The 26,080-nt window shown below is 42.2% G+C and overlaps 1 protein-coding gene across 3 annotated transcripts in view; it reads left to right on the forward strand.

The window, feature by feature from the left end:
- The first annotated feature begins 7,889 nt into the window (after nucleotides 1-7,889).
- CFAP221 (cilia and flagella associated protein 221) overlaps nucleotides 7,890-26,080 on the forward strand; it is a 120,966-nt gene continuing 102,775 nt past the window's right edge. For all 3 annotated transcript variants that reach the window (XM_057505694.1, XM_036886650.2, XM_057505695.1), the window contains exons 1-3: nucleotides 7,890-8,283; nucleotides 9,634-9,819; nucleotides 12,014-12,114. In XM_057505694.1, the coding sequence (XP_057361677.1) occupies nucleotides 9,681-9,819; nucleotides 12,014-12,114 (240 nt within the window). In that variant the 5' untranslated portion in view covers nucleotides 7,890-8,283; nucleotides 9,634-9,680. The remainder of the gene's footprint in view (nucleotides 8,284-9,633; nucleotides 9,820-12,013; nucleotides 12,115-26,080) is intronic.

Here is a 26,080-nt window from a genome sequence, read left to right on the forward strand (position 1 = left end):
CTTTTTCCTCCTCCTCCATTCTTCATATGTTGGGTGTTTTGTTCTGTGCTCTTTTTAGGAGTGCTCCCATCTAGAGCAGTCCCTCTAAGATACCCTGTAGAGGTGGTTTGTGGGAGGCGAATTCCCTCAACTTTTGCTTGTCTGGGAATTGTTTAATCCTTCCTTCATATTTAAATGATAATCGTGCTGGATACAGTATCCTTGGTTGAAGGCCCTTCTGTTTCATTGCATTAAATATATCATGCCATTCTCTTTTGGCCTGTATGGTTTCTGTTGAGAAGTCTGATGATAGCCTGATGGGTTTTCCTTTGTAGGTGACCTTTTTACTCTCTCTGGCTGCCTTTAATACTCTGTCTTTGTCCTTGATCTTTGCCATTTTAATTATTATATGTCTTGGTGTTGTCCTCTTTGGTTCCCATCTCTCGCTAGTTCTGTGTGCCTCCGTAGTCTGAGCAACTATTTCCTCCCCCAGTTTGGGGAACTTTTCAGCAATTATTTCTTCAAAGATACTTTCTGTCCCTTTTTCTTTCTCTTCTTCCTCTGGTACCCCTATAATGCGGATATTGTTCCTTTTGGATTGGTCACACAGTTCTCTTAATATTGTTTCATTCCTGGAGATCCTTTTATCTCTCTCTGCATCAGCTTCTATGCGTTCCTGTTCTCTGGTTTCTATCCCATCAATGGCCTCTTGCATCTCATCCATTGTGCTTATAAATCCTTCCAGAGTTTGTTTCACTTCTGTAATCTCCCTCTGGATGTCTGTAATCTCCCTCCGGACTTCATCCCTTAGCTTTTGCATATTTCTCTGCAGCTCTGTCAGCATGTTTGTGATTTTTATTTTGAATTATTTTTCAGGGAGACTGGTTAGGTCTGCCTCTGCAGATCCTTTCTCAGGTGTAACTATCTTGCACTGGACCAGACTTTTTTGCCTTTTCATGGTGATAGTGGTGGCTGTAGGCAGGTGTGTCAGCTGGGAGAAGAAAGTCCTTTCCTACTTGCTGGATACCTTGCCCTTCTCCACTGCCTGTGATGGTTACCTGCACTCCTGGAGCAGCCACCGGGTTAGTACCCTAAGCTGCTGTGGGCAGGGTGTCCGTCAGAGCAGCGCAGAGCCCTGCAGAAGTGGCAGGCATACCGGGTGTGCTCCTCCATGCTAGCAGTGACCCTGCCGGGCAGCTGTGTGGCAGCAGCAGCCTTTGGGTCTGGCCCAGGTGGCTGTGCATTGGGCTGGGATTCTGGTCGGCTGCTGGGAGCGCTCCTGCTTCCTCTGGCTCTGCTGCAGGTGTGCGCAGGGCTCTTCCGCGCAGGCTTCTACTGGGCTCTGGCTTCACTGCCGCCGGTGCGCGTGAGCCATGCCCGGGCCGTTCGGTCGTGCCACTGTGGGCTAGCACAAGCCTCTCCTGCAGCGCACAGATCTGCTCTCGGTTCCTTCTGGCGCTGCCGTCCCCGGCGTGCACTGCCACTCTCCTGCTACTGGGCCTGTGTGTCGGGGTCCGCGCCAGTTGGAGGAATGACTGGCAGGCTGCTTAGTGTCATGAGGGGCTTCAGAGCTGCACTGCCTCCTTTTAGGGTGCCTAAGTTTCCCTGGTATTCCCAGCTGCTGGGACAACTTCATCCAGCTATGGGTTCCCTGTCTCTTTAAGACTTGTAGAAAGCACTCACTTTTCTTTTGTCTCAGGGGCTCCAGTTGCGGGGACCTGCCCACAGGTTTTGCTTTTCCGTTTTTTTAATATCCAGCACCCCATGCACCTTGTGTCTGCATTCCGGGTGTGGATTTCTAGAACTGGTTGTTTAGAAGTCCTGGGCTTTCGCTCCCTCCCCGTTCTGACTCCTTTCTTCCCGCCAGGTTTTGGGGTGGGGGAGCGTTCATGTCCCGCCTGGCCACAGCTTGTATCTTAACCCCTTCGAGTGATGCTGAGTTCTCACAGATGTAGATGTTTCCTGGGTGTTGTACTGCATCCACTGGTGTCTCTTTTAGGAATAGTTGTATTTATTGTATTTTCATAAATATATATGTTTTGGGGAGGAGACTTCCTCTGAACTACTCACGCTGCCATCTTCCCATGATCCAGCCCTGTGGTTTCCAGAATTTCTTATTAGGCACAAAATATGTCTATATAACTTAGCAAACTTTAAGAATTTTGGTTACTACAAAAATTCTCAGGTTGTTTGCATATATATATATATATATATATACACTGTTATATATTAATACAGTATTATTATTAAGAGATTTATTTGCTAGGCTTGTTTACTTATTTTTGGCAATTATGCTAAATTACTTACAAAACCTTTACTGAATATTAGACAAAGCCAAGCCTTTAAGCATTTTATTCTTAAAAGATTTAGCAGATAACATCGACTTAAATGACCTTAGGTAAACTTAGGCAGCTGATAACAACAAGGACATGCCTGCCTCAGCTAAACCTAAATTAGCATTAATGCTTAACATTTTTATCAGATTTTCTGAAAGTTTTAGAATGCCCAATTTTCATAAGCGCTTGTTTTTAAATAAAATATTTTTCATCTATACACCTAGACACATAAACGTACAAACTGAGATACAACAACTGCAGTCAGCAACACCCTCTACACAAAAACATATACACAGACAGACAAACCGATATAAAGACTTGGGTCACTGATATCCAATTGCCTTCCCTCTCTTCAGCTTCTAGTCCGTGGCTTCTGGAACCAGAGGGCGGGAGGAGTGTGTTCTGGTGGGGGAAGAGGGCGGTGAAGGTGGAAGGAGAGGGGGAAGGGTGGTGCAGCCACCAGAAGGGGAGAGCAGGACGACGGCATGGTTGAGAATGTAGGACTTTAAGATGGCGGTGACATGTGTTAAGACAAAGGACTTAAAGATGATGGTGGAGAGAGGAGGATGGGATCGCAAGCTGAGGGAGGCGGGTGACTGAGGTCTTCTGGCGGATCTGAAAAGGAAGAAGGACTCAGCAGAGTAAGAGGCTGACAATCTTTAATTGGAGATCGGGCTGGGAGAACCTGGGTCATTGAACATTTAACATAAAGGTCGGGACGGAAGTGTAAAGTCCAAAAAGCCTGCACATATGGGTTTTCACTCTACTCTCCACTCCAGTGGCAATAATTAATCAAGGTGGTGAGGAGGCTAAAATTGAAAGTTCCCTCAGCGGTTCAGTGAGATTGATTGTCCAAGGGATACTGAGGCCCGGCCTCAGAGCAAAGAAAGACTAGCTTCTATTTGTGAACTTCCCAGGACAAATATAGAGTAGCCAAATTAGAAATGAGACACCACAGTGGGATCTGAGCCTCTGCTTTTGAGGGCTGGTTCCCCTTGTCTGCGCCACTCCCCAACTAATCCCGCTGAGAGGAGCGCCCAGCATCCCAAGTGCGCCAAGTCAGGGGAGATGTCCTGGGAGCCTGGGTGAGGGACGTCTCCCCCACTACAGGGCCAGGGGCAGGCCGGATGCCTGCAGGAGGTGGGCCTAATGCCCAGGGGCCGGATGCCCCACCTGGACATATGCACGATTTCTAACAGACCAGGTGAAATGGAGTTAGGAAGGGAAAGAGACCGGGGGAAACTGAGGGACTCACCGGAAAATAGTCCATGTAGCGGAGAGCAGGCTGAGGTCCCAGGTCAGGGAAGGAGGGGGTAGGGCCACCGATGGCCGGTCGGGGCCCCGCACTCACGCTCCTTCCTGGGTTTTGGCACCAAATGTAAGATAAATTTTAGCCAAAATAAGCAGGCAAAGAGAGGCAACAAAGGGCCAGGTAGTTTATTTGAATGCCACTCCTGGGTGATGTTCCACGGTCTGGGTACTACAGGCCGGGGAAGTCACACCTGGTCAGGGAGGTGGGGGCTTATAAGAGATTAGGAGGGGGAGGAGTGGGCAAGCTATCCTAGGGGGTGTGGAGAGGTATGATTGGCTAAAGATGACATAATAGATAACTAGAAACTTTTTTTTTCCTTCCAAGAGGGAGGAGGCTGACATCCAGGTCTTAGTTGGCACATCAGAAGGATGGAATTCAGGAAAAGCTGTCTCCTTTGCATATAAAGCATGGACCTTGGGTTCTGGTCTGTTCTCCCCCTATGGCATCTCTCTGTTCTGTTTGCATGTCCTTGTTTTTCCTTCCTCCAGCCTAACAAATGTATTGTCAATATTCCAAATATACCCATGGCATAATTCATTGGCTTAATTCTACAAATATTTTGGAGGTCCCTTCTTGTGCCAGGCAGTGTATGAGGTGATGAATATGAGACAGGGACCATAGATGTGGTCAGAGTAGGGTGAGGGCCTCCGGAGGGGGCAGGGTGGGATATTTGCAGTCAGAGCAATATAACTACATGTAAGGAAACCCCCCTACTATAACTCTATGTTAAACATTGAGCTCTAGAATCATTCTTCAGTGAGATCAGTTAATGTTCCCCAGATAAAGAAGAGTAGCACATGTTTTATTATGCTAATCATTTGTAACCATGTGTAAGATTCACTTTAGCATGCTAAAAGGCCCAGGCCTATGTGCTGTCTTTCCTCCTTCAGATCTGACAATGTGATTTTGCAAACTGAGCAACTAACTTAGCATGCAGACCCAGTTGTAGATGATATGGTAAAAGGCAGGAAGGATTCCATCTTAAAGATAAGATTGCATTTTAACACCCAGGAAGTTCCAGAGGCAGGATTCTTTAGCAAATAGACAATACCTCAGCCCACTTTGGGGGCTGAGCAGGAAGCCTTTTGTTGTGCTCCCGGACCAAGGCACTGGTGTCCCAGAGAGAAATCAAGGCAGGAAATTCCTTACAGTTAAGTTAATTTTTAATATTCAGGGACCACTTAACAAGTCCCCACCCCTAAGTTTTTTCATGTTCTCAACATCCTCAACTGCCTATAAAGCCCCCTAGACAATGCACCACTATGGGCTCTCTTGTCCCCTCCTGTCGTGAGCCAGGAGCTCTGTCCTTTCACTTTATTTCTAAATAAAAGCCTATACCTTGCTCTCCTACCTTGACTGTTTGTGAAGCTCATTCTTCGGCTCCACAAACAAGAACCCCGGCATCAAATACACAGTGATGAACAAGTCAGACTTCACTAAACTTACAGTCCATGAAGACAGACATCAAAGAGGTAAACATAAAATTGCACCCTCGATAAGCATGGAAGGGAGAGAACCCGGTGCTGGGAGAGAGGATAATGAGTAGGACCTGTTACAGAAAAGGAAGACAGGAAAGCCCCTCAAAGGGATCCTTAGGCTGAGTAGGAATTAGCCAAGTTTCTGGTTATTTATTGCTGCAGCTACATTTATCTCAAAGCTTGCAGGCTTGAAACAACAATCATTTTATTATTTCTCATGAATTTTGGGGTCAGACACCAGGGCAGGACTGGACGGGGCAGTTAAAGCAGTTACAGCCCCACCTAGATTCAAAAGGAAGACACAAGGACCCCACCTTTCCATGGGAGGAGTGCCAAAGAATTTTCAGCCAGCTTTAACCCACCACACCAGGCAAAGTGGGGGTAGGAGAGGCACAGTGGAATGGGGTGAGCAGAAGGTGGAAGGAGAAGCCAGAAGTTGGGTCCTGCAGTCTTTAAAATTGTGTTAAGGATTTTGAATTGTATTTCCTATATAATGTGAAGCCAGTGAGGAGCTTTTAAGCAAGGACATGAACTGTTTCCCCAGTGCTACCAAAGCTTATAGTTTATAGCTGATGTGCCATTTCACTGCATTAATTTGGCATAGGCTGGGATACCTTTGTATTTTTCTCATTGCAAATTCTGAGTGAAAGAAATGTAAAATACATAAATGAATTGATCAAATAATAGATTCTTTAAAACAGTTTATTGTCTAAACAATTGTATGGCATCAGTTCAATGATTCTCAAACTTATTGTATCTTTGAATCTCCTGGGGCAAATTCTGATTCAGAAGTTCTGAGGTGACCTGACATTCTGCATTTCTGACAAGCTCCTGTGCTACAGGTCACACTTTGAGTACTGAGTGTTTAGAAATAATTGTACATCAGAGTATGCTCAGCTAAAAGAAAGAGATAATGGGACCAGCTATCGAACAGTCAGAGGTGAAGTGATATCACCCCTGGGGGTCCAGGGTCTTGCTCCTATCTCCCTGCTCTTGCTATCCGCCTCACCAGCTTCACCTTAACACTTAGGGCCCCTCATGACCTGTGATGGCTGCTAAAGTTCCAAGGAATCACTTTGGGACACTTCCGGACCAGAAAGAGAAAGATACTGTATCTATGTACCTCTCTTTCTTAGGAGAGAGGAAGCCTTTTCCAGAGGTCCCCCAGAAGCCTTTCCTTATTATCTCTGTGGCCAGAATGGGTTACATTCTCAACAGTACATCAGCTGTGGGCAGGAGGATTGGGAATTCCATGACTGGTGTAGATTAATCAGTATCTCCTGCTGTGAGGATCTGGGGCCTGGGGAGAAACTTGGGCAAAACTGGGGTTCTGTTCGTAAGAAATGGGGAGACACCCAGCAGTGTCCACTACAGTGTCCACTGTTTGGTTAACTGATAGTAAAATCTATCTTTACATATAAGGATTTTGGCAATTTTCCTAAGAAAAAATTAAGGACAAATTAAAAAGTGTTACCCAATATCCATTCTAAAGTGTATTAAAAAAAAGCATTTGATGATTTGAACTGGTGTGTAAAAGCCTGGAATTATGGAAAATAATAGTATTTATTCTGAAATCTACAACCTTGTTGGGGCAACAAAACAAAAAGGACTAAAGCAACCTACTGTAAAAGCAAATGAATTTTTTACCCAGTTGGCCAGCAGCTACGGGGCAATCACTATGAACAAAGATCTGTGTCAAGGGCTGTGGGAGATTCAAAGATAAGGCACAATCCCCTCCTACTAAGAATTCTACAGTTTAAGATACACAAATACTAATGGGTGTAGCATATGAAAAGATAAGTACCAAAAATGAGGTACTTAAAACAAGGTGTATGGAAGCCCGGAGGAAGGAAACAGTCCTTCACGCCTGAAGGGTTATGGGGAGGGTGGAAGCTATAACATCTTCAGTGCTAACCCTTAAAGACAGGGAATCAGTGAGGATGGTAGGCAGGAGAAAGGGATCAGAGAATGGGAAGATGGAAAATATGAACATTCCACCAGAAGTAGGGGAAGGAAAACCACATACAGCACAAGTGATGTGGATGTGGGAAAGGCAGGTATTTCTGTTGGATTACTACTATTCATCTCTTACGGACACGAAGCTATAAATAACATCAAGCAAGTGTCAAGTCACATGAGGAAGGAGTGAGACAAGCACAGCTCCTGGGAAGAGCCTGAGCTGTCTGTGGAAGCACAGTGTCATGGTTTATAGCCCCTAAATAACAGTATCAGGACAAAACAGTTTCTTCAATGAATACATTGCAACAACAGAAAGATATGAAGGAGAATCTACTGATTAAAAAGACCGAAAGGACAAATCAATCAATTGAAATGCGTGGATTTTATTCGGATTCCGATTCAAACTGGCAAACTCTTTAAAAATAATTTTATGACATTTGTGAGACAATTTAATACTGGGTATTTTAAGATATTAAGAAATTAAATATCTTAAGGTACTGGCATTGTGGTTATGTTTCTAAAAAGAGTCTGTATCTGTTGGAGGTATACTGTAAAATATTTCTTAAGGAAATGTTTGGGATTTTCTTCAAAGCAAAACAGGGGGTTGGGGAAAGGCACAGAGGGAACAGATTGGCCACGATTGGTAACTGTTGCAGGTGTTGAGGGGTCATCATACTACTCTGCCTAACTTTCTGTACGTCTGAAAACAGCACAATAGAAGACGTCAAACGGACTTTGTTAAAGTCGGCCGCCCACGGAGGGCTGCGCGCGGGGGAGGGGCCAAGGGGCTCGGGAGGCTCCGCCCCTTTCGGCGCGCCGCTCTCCGGCTCACAGGGGTCCAGTCTCTAGAGTCTCCCCGCTTTCTAATCTCCTGTTGGAAACCAACTGGCCTCGCACCCCAGAAGTCCCTCTCTTTGTCCTCCCCCAGGCCCCATACACGGCTCCGCGCCCCCAAGGTCACCCACGGCCTTCGACCTCAAGCCTCCGCCGCCGGCTCCCCGCCCCCCAGGTCCCTGGGGAATTTGGTCGCGTCCGCTCTCTGAGGCCCCGGAGCGCGTCGGCGTCGTCACGGCAACGCCCGGAGCTGGAGGGGCGCTGGCCGAATCCGCCGGGAAACCACCCCAGGGTGAGCGGCCCGGACGTGGAGCCGGAGTGGCCCTCCTTGGCGGCCGCAGAGCTGCTACGGCAGCCCGAAACCCGAGCGGGTGTCCAGCCGCAAGTCAGCCTGGCCTGGGTCGGAGGAGAGGTCGGGCCTAAAGGGTTAAATGAGTATGGGGTGGTGCGTGGGTCTGGGGCGGAGTAAGGGGGGTGCGCTGAGGGGAGCGGGTGTTTTGCAGGGTGAGGGGCCTTCCCGGCAGGGGTTGTAAAAAAAAGACAAGTTCACCCTGAGGCTGAGCAAAGTGGAATGGGAGCGCGTGTGAAAACGGTTTAGCTCTCATACCTGCCTCAAGTAGAGGGAAGGAATTTGAGGGACCAGGAGGAGGAGAGACTGGACAGTGAACCTGGGGCAGGTGTTGGAGGAGAACGAAGCAGGTGAGGTGGAGCTGCAGTGAGCTGAGGAGCTGCTAGTAAGAGGGAAAGGGAGGTGAAGAGAAAGAGGAAACCTTTGTCAACTAGTGATTATTAAGCACCTTCTTCAGTGTAGTCACCATATTTTGCTTAAGGGCTTTAGATGAATCTAAAGCTATGAGCCTTTTCAAAAAAAAAAAAAAAAGCAAGCACAAAGAGCCACACATGATTTTAAATTTAATTTTTGGGGCCTTCACAGAGCAGCCCCCAGCATGTACAAAGGCCTCAAGTTTAGAGACTTGGCTGTGGAAGATATAAAGATGTAGGATTTGTGAAGTGCCATTACAAGGCAGTAAATTATTAGCGCCAAATGAATAGTAGAGGCAGTAATTGCTAAAGAACTCTAAAGGGTGTTGGGATTAGTGCAGACTTTATGAAGAAGATGGAACCCAAGATGAGTTTGTTAAGGAGAGTCTGGCAAAGGGACATGAACCAGGACCCTAGGTCCTGGGACAGAGCTCCCAGGAATGCCCCCAGTAGTTGTGGAGGCCATCTATGGCTTCTTCACCATTTCATGGACCCAGAGAGGAGCCAAGAAAAGTGGCTTCTAAATGCCAGTGTCCTGCAAACAGTGTCTCCAAATGTTAAAGGGGTTCATGGTTACGTACATCTAAGAAACTGATTTGGAGAAATCTCAGAAAGAAGAGGCCTGTTAACTGTTTAATATTTTCCAAATTGATTAAACTGTTGAGAACCTTTATTTTTCCCTTCGTATGCTCAAGGAAGCATCTTAGGACTACATTTTGGGAAAAGCACTTAAGGAGAACTAAGGAACACAAAGATTTTGAGCAATGGCATGATATTGGGTTGTGATGCGTGATGCAAGGAGATTAATGAGACAGGCGTGTGTGGGAATGGAGTGGCCAGCAGAGAGACTAGAGCAGGGAGGATCTGAACCACAGTAAACCAGGCAGTGACAAGAGGTACATTTGTCAAGGATGGAGAAAAAAATGTGTGTGGTTTCTCATGGATGATTACACGGCTACTGTTTTCTTCCCAGGAAATGACCTTTGGCTCTGAAAAGAAGACTCCATTTTTCATGATAAAATGGCAGCAGTGAAAACCCCCAGCAAAGAACCAAAGAATGCCAAAGAACCATTCAATAATGTATCACCCCTCCTTTTGAAGAACTTGGTAGAGGACCCCAAGAAAAGAACAGAAGTACCTAATCACCTCCTAGAATCAAGTAAGTGGTTAGATAACAGATATGCTTTACAACTCACACCTTCCCAGAAGATCCAAAGTCCAGAAAACATAATGGAATTTTTGGTGCTGATTTATCTATATTGTTTTATAGGCTCATAGTAGTCTTTATTAAGAACAATGGTTCTATTTAGATCCATCCGCATAACTGAGAGATTTTTGTGGTGTAAATTAGTCACCGAGTTCTATTGCTATTCCTCAGATCTCTTCCTGTCTGTCCCCAGTGCCCTGTTGCTCATTCTCAGCAGGTCTCCAGGACTGCTGCAGGGGGTCTCCTCCCAGCCACAGGGTCCTCCAGACCACCTTTCATACCCCTGTGAGTTTCCTTTGTAGAATCATGCCTGGCTCCTGTCCCTATCCTGCTTGAATACTCTCAGAGGTTCATTTGCATACAGAAAAATGTTGCAATTTCTCCACTTAGCATCTGGCTCCCTTTGCTGTTAATCTGAAGCAGCCCACCCAGCACCATCTTCATGATGTGCCTCACTGCCCCGTCACCACCACCCACCCCCGGCCCCAAATCCAGCCATATCATGTTATTCCTGCTCCTTCAATACCATGTGCATTTTATACCTTCTTACCTTTTAGCATGCAACATCCCTTAGCTTGGAAAGCCTGTTAAATCACATAGCTACTATATAAGGCTAATCATTTTGCCTCCATTATTCTTAAGTCACACAACATCAACATTCTATTTCCATTTTACTGTTGGGGAAACTGAGACTTGAAGAGGTCAATGAATTCCCCAGGTGGCACAACCAAGCAGAGAGTTAGTGTTGGGCTGTTGCAGCGCAGTGTCTGGCCCTCACCATCATACTAGGCTGCTTTCCACTCATCTTTCAAGATCCATCACAAGTGCTGGAACTGTAGTGTTTTGGTGTGGCTCTTCTGTGACTGTAGAACTTGTTAAGTGCAAATTAGTATTCTTGACTCTTTCTGGACATTAACAGAAAAATGCTGTTTTATATCTGTTTTGTGGCCCTAAAGACAGAACCTTCAGCATTAAAAAGTAAATTAACAGATATTAATTTCAACAATTAAAAAATTACCAAATAACCTCCAGAAATTGTCAGTCCCCCTGAAACACCATCCTTATCCCATTCCAGCCCTTTAGTTTGGCCCAAAGCTGATGACAGTGACCGCTCACCTGGTGAGGAGCAGAAACACCAAACATTGCACTCCCCACTTCAGAGTACACAGTGGGCTGAGGGACAGGATAAGGATGTCTATTGCTCACAGGACTTGGATAGAGCCAAGGTGAAAGGTCATCACTTGCAAGAAGTTGGGGAATGCATTCATATTGAAGAAGGCAGGTCAGTGGTTGGAGTCTGACAGACCTGAGCTTGACTTTTTAACTACCAGCTGTGGGCACTTTGCTTAATCATGTTGAGTCTCAACTCCCTCAGCTCCCTCATCTGAAAAATGGAGTTAATACCGAACTCTTAGGGTTGGAGTGAGGATTACAAACAAATGCCTGGCATAAAGCCCTGAAGACACAGACACAGTTGTGTGGTGGGGTTTCAGTTCCTGCTCTATATATCTCAGCTCCTGCCAAGACGTAGGGCTGGGAGTTTTGTAGGCCTCGACACTTTAGTGAGCTTGGCTGTTTTAACCTTGTTCTCAAAACTGGAAAAAAAAAAGATGTTCATGTTACAACAATAGCAGTTTGAGACTACTGGCCAGAACAATACTCTTCACAGCTTTAAGGTTACTCTATATCACATGTAATCCTAGTCAGAGGAAATAATAACAGTTAAATACACAGTAATAAAATCAAACACAGTGTTCAGATTCTTTGAACTGGGTATTCATTACATAATAAGTAATCTCAGTGTTATACACAGCAAAGCCAGGGCTTGTGCTCTTTATGAGTTCATGTTTTATTACAAATATCTGTACAAAATGTAAAGAGCAAATTATTTTAATAGGTCATAAACTATGCATGTGAATTTGTATTGAGACAAAAGCTCTTAAATGATGTGTACAAATAGAAAGAAGCAGTACAGCTCATTTGAAACAGATCATTGATCCTGTTGACATCTGTATCCTGTCTGAAACTTTTCATTTGCTTAAAATATCATAAATTAAAGAGAGCCCATGTTAATAGGATCTTCTTTTATTTAATATTCTCTTTTATGTCTCATCTCATGATGTATTTATCTACATTGCTTTTATAGAGGTTTATGCAAACCTTCTGAATAACAAGGTCATACAGGCAAAACCTGGCATATTACATTTTGAAGGCTATCAACTAGAAAAGCAACACCGACAGGTTCTGGTAGGTACTTTTTAAGTGGAATAATTATCATAATAATGAAATGACATGAATGTTCTGCATTTTTATTACACATTCATCTGAGAGGCAGCATAATCAGCAGGAATGCAGGGATAAATAAATTGGGCCAGAAAGGTAGTTTTAAGATGAAAAATTGTAAGGTTGCATCAGGGTCCTTGGAAAAGTTACTCCCCCCAGGCCCCGCCAAAGGCTCTTCCCTGCACTCTTTCCAAACAGCTGTCACTGCTGAGTGACTCTTAGGGGCTAGGAAGTGTGCTTTGAATCTCACATGATTCAATTTAGTCCTTACACTGATTTTGTGGAAGTTGTAATACCGCTGTTATTACATAGATGAAGAAATCCAGATTTAAAAAGTTTAAGCAGTTGGCTCAAGACACAGAGCTACTAAGTGATGAAGACAGACTTAGACTCTTAGGCTGCCCTCCTCCAAATCAGTGCATTCTTTCTCCAGGCCTGAACCCCCAGGGAAAGGGGTGTCTTTTTTCTAGAGGCTCCAGTGAAGGTTTCATTTCACCTGCTTGGGTCAGATGCCCATGCCTAAATCAGTCATTCTGGCCAGAGAGATTCTGACCAGGTCTGGGAGGCAGGGGTCAGCTCTACTAAACAGGTTCTAGAAGGGGCAGATGAAAAGATGGACTGGGGTAGCTGAGCCATGACTGCAGTCCATCCCAGAGCCATGCCAAGAGCCAGGCCTTCCTTCCTGAGCCCCCCCATCCATCAACCTGGATGTTCAGACCTGGGTGGGCTCTGGGGGCACAGCATTCCTAATGCCCATGCTGAAAGGGACCTGAACATTTAAATCAGCTCTGCAGCATCAGTCACCTCAGCACAATCCCTTCCAAGTCTTACTGCGCAGAACAGCTCCAAAATTCTCTGACTGGGCCCTAGAGCTCGGCCAGACTTGCCTATGAGCATGTGCTGGAGTAGGGCAGAGGTGGGTGCTCTCCTCACAGACCCTCGGAGGATCTGGCTTTGTATGTGATGTTCCCCCTCTGACCCCATGCCCGGGCACCACTCATACTTTTAGATATCATGCCCATTCTTTGAAGCCATGTCTTAAAATGGATCATTTTAAGAGAGAATTCCAACTATTGTGTTAGATTGCTCAGTGTGAAGAGAATCACTGGAGGAAACTGACAAATGGTAAAGTTATCAGGAAGTGAAGGTGGGTTTCAATCGGGCAGTCCCAAGTGAACAGAGAATGCAGTTTCCATGAGTCGTTGAGCACCGAAGTGAATACAGAGAATAAACTAGGAGAGGAGCCTGTTAGATGCCAAGTGTTTCCTTGCAGGAAAAAGGTTAGGATTTAAATTGGTTAGGAACTTGCCCCATCAACCTACAAGGACACATTTCTTAGAACGCATCAAAGATCAAGGTTAATAATTCCTTTTGGAACTTACTTTTTCTAGTAGCAAGTTTGCTGTTCAGATAATGGTAGGATCCAAAATAATTATGTTTCATAATGATTCATTATTTATAATTCATTCTCCATTCTCCAAGCCCCTCACTTTCCTCATTCAGCCTACCCCCAACCAAGGCAATGACTAATATACTTTCTATTAGTATGGTTCTAACTATTCTGGACATTTAATATAAATGGAATCATACATTATGTGGTGGGTTTTTGTGACTAGCTTCATTCATTTAGCATAATGGTTTCCAGGCTCATCCAACTTGTAGCATGTATCAGTACCTCATTCCTTTTAATGGCTGAATATTATTCCATTGTATGGATGTACTGTATTTGTTCATCCATTCATCAGTTGATGGACAATTGGGTTTCCACTTTGGGACCCTTATGAATGATGCTGTTATGAACATTGTGTACCTGTTTTTGTTTGGACATGTTTTCAGTTCTCTTGGATATATACCAAGGAGTGGAATTGTTGGGTTGTGTGGTCTATTATTTTTCTGTGGCTGCTATAACAATTTACCACAAATTTACAATCTTAAAAAAATTGAAATTTATTCTGGGGGACAGAGCCCTTGATTTATCAAGGTGTCAGCAGAGCTGTGCTCACTCCAAAGGCTCTTGGGAGGAATCTTCCCTTGCCTCTTCCAGCTTCCGGTGGTGGGTCCAGATGTTCTTGGACTGTGGCTGTGTAATTCCAGTCTCTTCCTTCATTTTCACGTGGCCTTCTCCTCTGACTCCCTGTGTCGTCTTCTCTTCTGTCTCTTAAAAGGACACTTGTCATTGGATTTAGGGCCTACCTGGATAATCCAGGATGATTTCATCTCAAGGTCCTTAACTTAATTATATTTGCAATGACCCTTTTCCCAAATAAGGTCAATTCACAGGTGCCAGTTATTAGGACGAGATATATCTTTTTGAGGCCACCATTCAATTCACTATAGTTTTATTTGCATTTTCTTAATGATTAATGATGCTGAGCACCTTCAGACCCTGAGTTTCCTGGTCATCATGTAAGAAAAGCTTATAGAGGAGAAGCCATTTGAGGTAGTCCAAAAGCAAAGTGACAAGTGAGAAGATAATCAGGTAATACAGGAAGACATTGAGAGATGTTCAGGATGAGCAGGCATGTGGCATGTTTGGAGACTAGTGTGCAATCTAGTGTTCCTAGATTATAGAGTTTTGGGAGGGAGGTAAAAGTTTCAGTTCTGCTGAAGAACAGAGGCCATCTCTGTTTTTTGTATAAAACAATGCCTAACACACAGAAGGCACTAAGTAAACACTTGTTAATGATATTAAACTCGCTTTATTGGAAGAGAGTGACTTGGCAGAAACTCTCTAATTCCAAATAAATGCAGTATAATGTCTATATCAGACATTAAAACAAACAGAAAAAGATAAAAGTACAAAATGATTTCATCTTAATAACATTCTTGGACATTTTGGGAGAGTCAGCCTCCTGTTTCCATCAGCAAATTTAAGCGGAAGCCTGACGTGGTTACTTTGAGATCCTTGCCAAATACAGGGGAAAGTCCAACTCTGCTTCTATCTTGGTTTTGTTACAGGAAACTACTCTATTGCCAAGAATGGAATGATTGAATGCAGGTTTAAAACTACAATAAAGTGTTTATTAACACTTGAGATTGATCCAGATCTGGTGAAAGGTGTTAAAGCATTTTACTTGGATTCATACTGAAATCAATGTTTCAATTACCTTAAAATTTGAAGCAATGGTTCCCAGTTTTTTCAAAACCAAGACCTTTCAAATTCTTTTCCCTCTACAGAAAAATTTTATTTGTCTGGGATCTGTATTTATTAAGTAATAGTCAGTCTTTCCGTGAGATAATTGGTGTCGCTGTTGCCAGCCCAGAAGAAGGTCATTAGTCTCTATAACCTTGTCTCATAAATTAACAGTTCCTTCAGTTTTTCTGAAATATTAGTATTAGTTTCCAATGCCCTACTGCAGCCTTTAGAGGCTCCAAAGGGTCTTGCTTCCCAAATTGGGGCCTAAATCCAACAGCTTCTCCTCAGTATGCGAGAGTGGGGAGAAAAGAAGCCACAGTACCGACACACGGTGTCTTTCTGGAGTATCAATGTTACGCTCACATTTTGGAGAATGCATTATAGAGCACAATTGTAGAGTAAAATGCATTACCAAAATGCATTTTAAGACAAAACATTTTAAAGAACTTACAGGGCTGCTTGAATTTTGCCCCATATTCCCAGGGTTCGACACTAACCTTCTCTGAGCAGCTGCACCACTAAAGGGTGTTGTTAGAAGACCCCTCCTTAGAAGCTGAACTGCTGTGTTTGGAAAATACTGTGCTATATGCTCAGGGTGGAAGGCTGGTCCCTAACACTTCGCTGGAGGGTGGGCTTTACTCTGGCCCTGTCTCTTGAGGGGGCAGAGGGAAGCATGTGAGGAGCAGAGATGTCAGGTGTGGAACGAAGGGAGCATGAGCAGACTCAGGAAATCCCTGTGATTCTGGAGTAAAATCTGTTAAACCCATGACTACTTGGTGCGTGGCTATTGGCTTTTTGTTTGATTGTTGTGGGGGTGATTCTGAAAAACCGAAGCAGGAGCCAAATTCATGTTAATCAGTATATGCCTTATGGAGGCAACATCATGGAAATGAGGCCCACAGGGCCAGAAGACCAACCTCTGGGGAAATAGAGATCTTGGAGAGGTTCGGGACTTTTACTGACCCCAAAATTGGAAGACAGGGTAGGATTTTAGGCAACCTTATTTTGCCTCATCTCCAGGGCAATGCTGGGTTACTCATGTTTTCTTTTTTTTCTTATCATTAATATACAATTACATGAGCAACTTTATGGTTACTAGATTCCTCCCATTATCAGGTCACCACCACATACTCTATTATAGTCACTGTCCATCAGCATAGTAAGATGCTACAGAGTCACTACTTGTCTTCTCTGTGCTACACTACCTTCCCTGTGTACCTCCCTACATTATATGTGCTAATCATAAAGCCTCATTCCCCTTATCCCTCCTTTCCCACCCAACCTCCCCAGTCCCTTTCCCTTTGGTAACTGTTAGTCCATTTGTGGGTTCTGTGAGTCTGCTGCTGTTTTGTTCCTTCAGTTTTTTCTTTGTTCTTACACTCCACAAATGAGTGAAATCATTTGGTGCTTGTCTTTCTCCACCTGGCGTATATTTCACTGAATATAATACCCACTAGCTCCATCCAGGTTGTTGCAAATGGTAGGATTTGTTTTCTTCTTATGGCTGAATAATATTCCATTGTGTATATATACTACGTCTTTATCCATTCATCTACTGATGGACACTTAGATTGCTTCCATTACTTAGCTATTGTAAATAGTGCTGCAATAAACATAGGGGTGCATCTATCTTTTTCAAACTGGGCTGCTGCATTCTTAGGGTAAATTCCTAGAAGTGGAATTCCTGGGACAAATGGTATTTCTGCTTAGTTTTTTGAGGAACCTCCATATTGCATTCCACAATGATTGAACTAATTTACATTCCCACAAGCAGTGGAGGAGGGTTCCCCTTTCTCCACATCCTAGCCAACATTTTTTGTTGTTTGTCCTTTGGATGGTGGCAATCCTTACTGGTGTGAGGTAATATCTCATTGTGGTTTTAATTTGCATTTCTCTGATGATTAGCAACGTGGAGCATCTTCTCATGTGTCTGTTGGCCATCTGGATTTCTTCTTTGGAGAAGTGTCTGTTCAATACTGTGCCCATTTTTTTATTGTGTTATTTGCTTTTTGTTTGTTGAGGTGCGTAAGTTCTTTGTATATTTTGGATGTCAACCCTTTATCGGATCTGTCATTTATGAATATATTCTCCCATACTGTAGGATGACTTTTTGTTCTATTGATGGTGTCCTTTGCTGTACAGAAACTCTTCAGCTTGATATAGTCCCACTTGTTTATTTTTGCTTTCGTTTCCCTTGCCCAAGGAGATATGTTCATGAAGAAGTTGCTCATGTTTATGTCCAAGAGATTTTTGTCTATGTTTTTTTCTAAGAGTTTTATGGTTTCATGACTTACATTCAGGTCTTTGATCCATTTCTTTTTTTTTTTTTATTTTTTGTATGGGGTCCTATTAGACAATGATCCAGTTTCATTCTCTTACATGTAGCTGTCCAGTTTTGCCAACACCAGCTGTTGAAGAGGCTGTCATTTCCCCATTGTATGTCCATGGCTCCTTTATCGTAAATTAATTGACCATAGATGTTTGCGTTAATATCTGGACTCTCTATTCTGTTCCACTGGTCTGTGGATCTGTTCTTTTGCCAGCACCAAATTGTCTTGATTACTATGGCTTTGTAGTAGAGCTTGAAGTTGGGAAGCAAGATCCCCACTGTTTTATTCTTCTTTCTCAGGATTGCTTTGGCTGTTCGGGGTCTTTTGTGGTTCAATATGAATTTTAGAACTATTTGTTGCAGTTTATTGAAGAATGCTGTTGGTATTTTGATAGGAATTTCATTGAAGGTGTAGATTGCTTTAGGCAGGATGGCCATTTTGACAATATTAATTCTTCCTACCCAAGAGCATGGGATGAGTTTCCATTTGTTAGTGTCCTATTTAATTTCTCTTAAGAGTGTCTTGTAGTTTTCAGGGTATAGGATTTTTACTTCCTTGGTTAGGTTTATTCCTAGGTATTTTATTCTTTTTGATGCAATTGTGAATGCAATTCTTTTCCTGATTTCTCTTTCTCCTAGTTCAACCTTATTGTATAGGAAAGCAACAGATTTGTGTGTATTAAATTTGTATCCTGCAACTTTGCTGAATTCAGCTATTAGTTCTAGTAGTTTTGGAGTGGATTCTTTAGGGTTTTTTATGTACAATATCATGTCATCTGCAAATAGTGACAGTTTGACTTGTTCTTTACCAACCTGGATGCCTTGTATTTCTTTGTTTTGTCTGATTACCATGGCTAGGACCTCCAGTACTATGCTGAATAACAGTGGGGAGAGTGGGCATCCTTGTCTTGTTCCCAATCTTAGAGGAAAAGCTTTCAGCTTCTCACTGTTAAGTATGATGTTGGCTGTGGGTTTGTCATATATGACCTTTATTATATTGAGGTACTTGCCCTCTATACCCATTTTGTTGAGAGTTTTTATCATGAATGGATGTTGAATTTTGTTGAATGCTTTTTCACTGTCTGTGGAGATGATCGTGTGGTTTTAGTCCTTCTTTTTGTTGATATGGTGGCTGAGTTGATGGACTTTCGAATGTTGTACCATCCTTGCATCCCTGGGATGAATCCCACTTGGTCATGGTGTATGATCCTCTTGATGTATTTTTGAATTTGGTTTGCTAAGATTTTGTTGAGTATTTTTGCATCTATGTTCATCAGGGATATTGGTCTGTAGTTTTCTTTTTTTGTGGTGTCTTTGCCTCATTTTGGTATTAGAGTGATGCTGGCTTCATAGAATGAGTTTGGAAGTATTCTTTCCTCTTCCATTTTTTGGAAAACTTTAAGGAGAATGGGTGTTATGTCTTCTCTGTATGTCTGATAAAATTCAGCGGTGAATCCATCTGGTCTGGGAGTTTTGTTCTTGGGTAGTTTTTGATTACCGATTCAATTTCGTTGCTGGTAATTGTTCTGTTTGGATTTTCTGTTTCTTCCTTGTTCAGTCTTGGAAGGGTGTATTTTTCAAGGAAGTTGTCCATTTCTTCTAGGTTTTCCAGTTCATTAGCATGTAGATTTTCATAGTATTCTCTAATAGATCTTGTATTTCTGTGGGGTCTGTCATGATTTTTCTTTCTCATTTCTGCTTTTGTTTATGTGTGTAGATTCTCTTTTTCTCTTAATAAGTCTGGCTAGGGGTTTGTCTGTTTTGTTTGTTTTCTGAAAGAACCAACCCTTGTTTTCATTGATTTTTTTCTATTTTATTCATCTCCATTTTATTTATTTCTTCTCTGATCTTTGTCATGTCCCTCCTTCTGGTGACTTTGGGCCTCATTTGTTCTTCTTTTTCCAATTTCAATAATTGTGTCTTTAGACTATTTATTTGGAATTGTTCTTCCTTCTTTAAATAGGCCTGAATTGCTATGTACTTTCCTCTTAGAACTGCCTTTGCTGCGTCCCACAGAAGTTGGGGCATTGTGCTGCTGTTTTCATTTGTCTCCATATATTGCTTGATCTGTTTTAATTTGGTCATTGATCCATTGATTACTTAGGAGAATGTTATTAAGCCTCCATGTGTTTGTGAGCCTTTTTGGGGTTTTTTGGTACAATTTGTTTCTAATTTTATACCTTTGTGGTCTGAGAAGTTGGTTGGTAGAATTTCAATATTTTTTAATATACTGAGGCTCTTTTTGTGGCCCAGTATGTGGTCTTTTCTGGAAAATATTCCATGTGCACGTGAGAAGCATGTGCATCCTGCTGCCGTTGGGTATAGAGTGCTATATATGTCTGTTAAGTCCATCTGTTCTAGTGTGTTGTTCAGTGCCTCTGTGTCCTTACTTATTTTCTGTCTTGTGGATCTGTCTTTTGGAGTGAGTGGTGTGTTGAAGTCTCCTAGTAGGAATGCATTGTATTCTATTTCCTCCTTTAATTTGTTAGTATTTGTTTCACATATGTCAGTGGTCTTGTATTGGGTGCATATATATTTATAATGGTTATATACTCTTGTTGGACTGACCCCTTTATCATTATGTAATGTCCTTCTTTGTCTCTTGTGACTTTCTTTGTTTTGAAGTCTATTTTGTCTGATACAAGTACTGCAACACCTGCTTTTTTCTCCCTATGGTTTGCATGAAATATCTTTTTCCATCCCTTCACTTTTAGTCTGTATATATCTTTGGGTTTGAGGTGAGTCTCTTGCAAGCAGCATTTATAGGGGTCCTGGTCTTTTATCCATTGTATTACTCTGTGTCTATTGTTTGGTGCATTCAGTGCATTTACATTTGGGGTGATTTTCGAAAGATATGTACTTATTGCCATTGCAAGCTTTGGATTCGTGATTACCAAAGGTTCAAGGGTACCTCCTTTACTATCTAACCATCTAACTTAACTCACTTATTAAGCTATTATAAACACAGTGTGATGATTCTCTATTTCTCTCTGTTCTTATTCCTCCTCCTCCTTTCTTTATATGTTAGGTGTTTTATTCTGCACTCTTTTGTGTTTCCTTTGACTGCTTTTGTGAATAGTTGATTTTATTTTTTGCCTTTAGTTAGTATTTGCTTGGTCTGCTTTCTTTGCTGTGATTTTATTTTCTCTGGTGACATCTATTTAGCTTTAGGAGTGCTTCCATCTAGAGCAGTCCCTTTAAAATACCCTGTGGAGGTGGTTTGTGGGAGGCAAATTCCCTGAACTTTTCCTTGTCTGGGAACTGTTTAATCCCTCCTTCAAATTTAAATGATAATCATGCTGTATACAGTATTCTTGGTTCAAGGCCCTTCTGTTTCAGTGCATTACATATATCATGCCATTCTCTTCTGGCCTGTAAGGTTTCTGTTGAGAAGTCTGATGATAGTCTAATGGTTTTCCTTTGTAGGTGACCTTCTTTCTCTCTCTGGCTGCCTTTAATACTCTGTCCTTGTCTTTGATCTTTGCCATTTGTTATTATCTGTCTTGGTGTTATCCTCCTTGGGTCCCTTGTGTTAGGAGATCTGTGGGCTTCCATGATCTGAGAGACTATTTCATCCCCCAATTTGGGGAAGTTTTGAACAATTATTTCTTCAAAGACACTTTCTATCCCTTTTTCTCTCTCTTCTTCTTCTGGTACCTCTATAATGTGAATATTGTTCTGTTTGGATTGGTCACACAGTTCTCTTAATATTCTTTCATTCCGGGAGATCCTTTTATTTCTCTCTTCCTCAGTTTTTCTGTATTCCTATTCTGTGATTTCTATTCCATTAACAGTCTCTTGCACCACATCCAGTCTGCTCTTAAGTCCTTCCAGAGATTGTTTCATTTCTCTAATCTCCCTCCTGACTTCATCCCTTAGCTCTTGCATATTTCTCTGCAGGTCCATCAGCATGATTGTGACCTTTATTTTGGATTCTTTTTCAGGAAGATTGGTTGTAGCTATCTCCCAAGTCCCTCTTTCTGGGGTTGTCTGGGTGATTCTCAACTGGACCAAATTCTTCTGCCTTTTCATGGCAATAGACATAGTCGTAGCCAGGTGGTACATGTGTCAGCTGGGAGAACAAAGTCCCTTCCTGCTTGCTGGTCGCCTTGCCCTTCTCCACTTCCTGTGTTGGTTACCCACACACCGTGAGCAGCCCCTGGGTTAATCCCCTTAGCTGACTTGGGTGGAGCAGCCCTCGACGTAGCCCAGAACCCTGCGGTGAGTGGCAGGCACACCAGGTGTGTTCTCCTGCGAGAACGGCACACCTTCGTGCCTTGCCCTGGCTTCCTCTGTGCCAGGCAGCTGTGAGCTGGTGGAAGCCTCTGAGTCTGGCCTGGGTGGCTGCGCACTGGGAGGAGCCTCTGGGCTGTTGCTATGTGCAGGGCCACTCTCTGGCTGCATGACCACTGTGGTGGGGTAGCACCAGCCGAGAGGAATTAATGACAAGCTACTTATCACTGTGAGGGACTTCAAAGCTGTGTTGCCACTCAGTGGGTTAGGGCATCTGAAGTTCCTTAGGATTCCCAGCCTGTTGGGCAGGGTGTGCCGGGATGATTCTGTCCAGCTGTTAAGTCCTTTGTCCCTTTAAGACTTTCAAAAAGCACTAGCTTTTCTATTGTCCCAGGGGAGCCAGCTGTGGGGATCCACTCACAGATTTTACTTTTCCAATTCTCTAATATCCAGTACACCATGCAATGTGTGTCTGTGCTCCCAGTGCAGATTACTAGGGCTGGTTATTTAGCAGTCCTGTGCTTCCTCTCTGTCCCCACTCTGACTCCTTTCCTCCTGCTGGTGAGCTGGGGTGGGGGGAGTGCTTGGGTCCCGCTGGGTCACGGCTTTGTATCTTACCCCCTTCATGAGATTCTGAGTTCTTGCAGATGTAGATGTAGCCTGGCTGTTGTACTGTGTCTTCTGTTGTCTCTGTTAGGTGTAGTTGTATTTGTTGTATTTTCAAAAATACAACAGATTTCTGCCACCCTACTTATGCCACCATTTTGGCTCCTCCGTCTTGCTTATGTTTTCTTCTAAGAGTTTTACAGTTTCATGACTTACATTGAGGTCTTGGATCCATTTCTAGTTTACTTTTGTGTATGGAGTTAGATAGTGATCCATTTTCATTCTCTTACATGTACTGTCCAGTTTTGCTAACACCAGCTGTTGAAGAGGCTGTCATTTCCCCGTTGTATATCCATCGCTCTGTTATTGTATATTAATTGACCATATATGCTTGTGTTAATATCTGGGCTCCCTATTCTCTTTCACTGGTCTGTGCCAGTACCAAATTATGTTGAATACTGTGGCTTTTTAGTAGAGCTCGAAGTTGGAAAGCAAGATCCCTCTGCTTTATTCTTCCTTCTCAGGATTTCTTTGTCTCTTCAGGGTCTTTTGTGGTTCCATATGAATTTTAGAAGTATTTGTTCCAGTCGTTTAAGAATGCTGTTGGTATGTTGACAGGGAATGCATTGAATCTGTAGATTGCTTTAGGCAGGATGCCCATTTTGACAATATTAATTCTTCCTACCCAAGAGCATGGGATGAATTTCCACTTATTAGTGTCTTCTTTAATTTCTCTTAAGAGTGTCTTGTAGTTTTCAGAGTATAGGTCTTTCACTTCCTTGGTTAGGTTTATTCCTAGATATTTTATTTTTTCTGATGCAGTTGTGAATGGAATGGTTTTCCTGATTTCTCTTTCTGCTAGTTCGTCTTTAGTGTATAGGAATGCAACAGATTTCTGTGTATTAATTTTGTGTCCTACAATTTTGCTGAATTCAGAATCTAGTTCCCGTAGTTCTGGAATGGATTCTTTAGGGTTTATCATGTACAATATGATGTCATCTGCAAGTAGTGACAGTTTGACTTCTTCCATGCCAACCTACATGCCTTTTATTTCTTTGTGTTGTCTGATTGCCGTGGTTAGGACCTCCAGTACTATGTTGAATAACAGTGGGGAGAGTGGGCATCCTTGTCTTGTTCCCAGTCTTAGAGGAGAAACTTTCAAGCTTTCAGCTTTTCACTGTTAAGTGTGATGTTGGCTGTGTGTTTGTTATATATGGCCTTTATTATGTTGAGGTACTTGCCCTCTATACCCATTTTGTTGAGAATTTTTATCATGAATGGATGTTCAATTTTGTTTAATGCTTTTTCAGCATCTATGGAGATGATCATGTAGTTTTTGTCCTTCTTTTTGTTGATATGGTGGATGAGTTGATGGATTTTTGAATGTTGTACCATCCTTGCATCCCTGGGATCATGGTGTATGATCCTCTTGATGTATTTCTGAATTCGGTTGGCTAATATTTTGCTGAGTATTTTTGCATCTATGTTCATCATTGGTCTGTAAGTTTCTTTTATTGTGGTGTCATTGCCTCGTTTTGGTATTAGACTGATACTGGCTTCATAGAATGAGTTTGGAAGTATTCCCTCCTCTTTCATTTTTTGGAAAACTTTAAGGAGAATGGGTACTAATTATGTCTTCTCTATATGTCTGATAAAATTCAGCAGTGAATCCTTCTGGTCTGGCGGTTTTGTTATTGGGTAGTTTTTTGATTGCCGATTCAATTTCATTGCTGGTAATTGGTCTATTTAGATTTTCTGTTTGTTCCTTGGTTGGTCTTGGAAGATTGTATTTTTCTAGAAAGTTGTGCATTTCTTCTAGGTTATCCAGTTTGTTAGCATATAGATTTTGGTAGTATTCTCTTATAATTTTTTGTATTTCTGTGATGTTTGTAGTGATTTTTCCATTCTCATTTCTGCTTCTGTTTATGTGTGCAGATTCTCTTTTTTGCTTAATAAGTCTGGCTAGGGGTTTATCTGTTTTGTTTATTTTTTCAAAGAACCAGCTCTTGGTTTCATTGATTTTTTTCTATTGTTTCATTCTTTTCAATTATATTTATTTCTTCTCTGATCTTTATTATGTCCCTCCTTCTGACTTTGGGCCTCATTTACTCTTCTTTTTCCAGTTTCAATAATTGTGAATTTAGATTATTCATTTTTTTCTTCCTTCTTTAAATAGGCCTGGATTGCTATACACTTCCTCTTAGAACTGCCATTGCTGCCTCCCCTAGAAGTTGGGGTTTTGTGCTGCTGTTTTCATTTGTCTCCATATATTGCTTGATCTGTGTTTTAATTTGGTCATTGATCCATTGATTATTTAGGAGTATGTTGTTAAGCCTCTGTGAGCCTTTTTATTTTCTCTGTACAGTTTATTTCTAGTTTTATACCTTTGTGGTCTGAGATGTTGGCTGGTACAATTTAAATGTTTTTGAATTTATTGAGGCTCTTTTTGTGGCCTAGTATGTGGTCTATTCTGGAAAATGTTCCATGTACACTTGAGAAGCATGTGTATCCTGCTGCTTTTGGCTGGAGTGTTCTGTAGATGTCTGTTAGGTCCATCTGTTCTAGTGTGTTGTTCAGTGCCTCTGTGTCCTTACTTATTTTCTGTCTGATTGATCTGTACTTTAGAGTTAGTGGTGTGTTGAAGTCTCCTAAAATGAATGCATTGCATTCTATTTCCTCCTTTAATTCTGTTAGTATTTGTTTCACATATGTAGGTATTCCTGTGTGCAGTGCATAGTTATTTATAATCATTTTATACTCCTGTTGTACTGACCCCTTTATCATTATGTAATGTCCTTCTTTGTCTCTTGTGACTTTCTTTGTTTTGAAGTCTATTTCGTCTGATACAAGTACTGCAACTCCTGCGTGTCTCTCCCTATTGTTTGCATGAAATACCTTTTTCCATCCCTTGACTTTTAGTCTGTGTATGTCTTTGGGTTTGAAGTGAGTGTCTTGTAAGCAGCATATAGATGGGTCTTTCTTTTTTATCTATTCTATAACTCTGTGTCTTTTGATTGGTGCATTCAGTCCATTTACATTTAGGGTGATTATCGATAGGTATGTACTTATTGCCATCGCAGGCTTTGGATTCATGTTTACCAAAGGTTCAAGGGCAGCTTCTTTACTATCTAACCATCTAACTGAACTCGCTTATTATGCTATTATGAACACAGTCTGATGATTCTTTATTTTTCCTCCTTCTTTTTCTTCCTCTTTGTATGTTGGTTGTTTTATTCTGTACTCTTTGTGTTTCCTTTGACTGACTTTATGGATAGCTGATTTTATTTTTTGTCTTTAGTGAGTGTTTGGTTGGTCTACATCCTTTGCTGTGATTTTATTTTCTCTGGTGGCAGCTATTTAGTCTAAGGCATTCTTCCATCTAGAGCAGCCCCTTTAAAATACACTCTATTTATGGTTAGTGGGAGTTAAATTCCCTCAACTTTTGCTTATCTGGGAACTGTTTAATCCCTCCTTCAAATTTAAATGATAATCTTGCTGGATACAGTATTCTTGGATCAAGGCCTTTTGTTTCATTGCCTTGAATATGTCTTGCTATTCCCTTCTGGCCTGAATGGTTTCTGCTGAGAAAGTCTGATGATAGCCTGGTGGGTTTTCCTTTGTAGGTG

The sequence above is a fragment of the Manis pentadactyla genome, chromosome 8 (assembly GCF_030020395.1).
Source record: "Manis pentadactyla isolate mManPen7 chromosome 8, mManPen7.hap1, whole genome shotgun sequence".
In the NCBI taxonomy this organism is placed as follows: Eukaryota; Metazoa; Chordata; class Mammalia; order Pholidota; family Manidae; genus Manis; species Manis pentadactyla.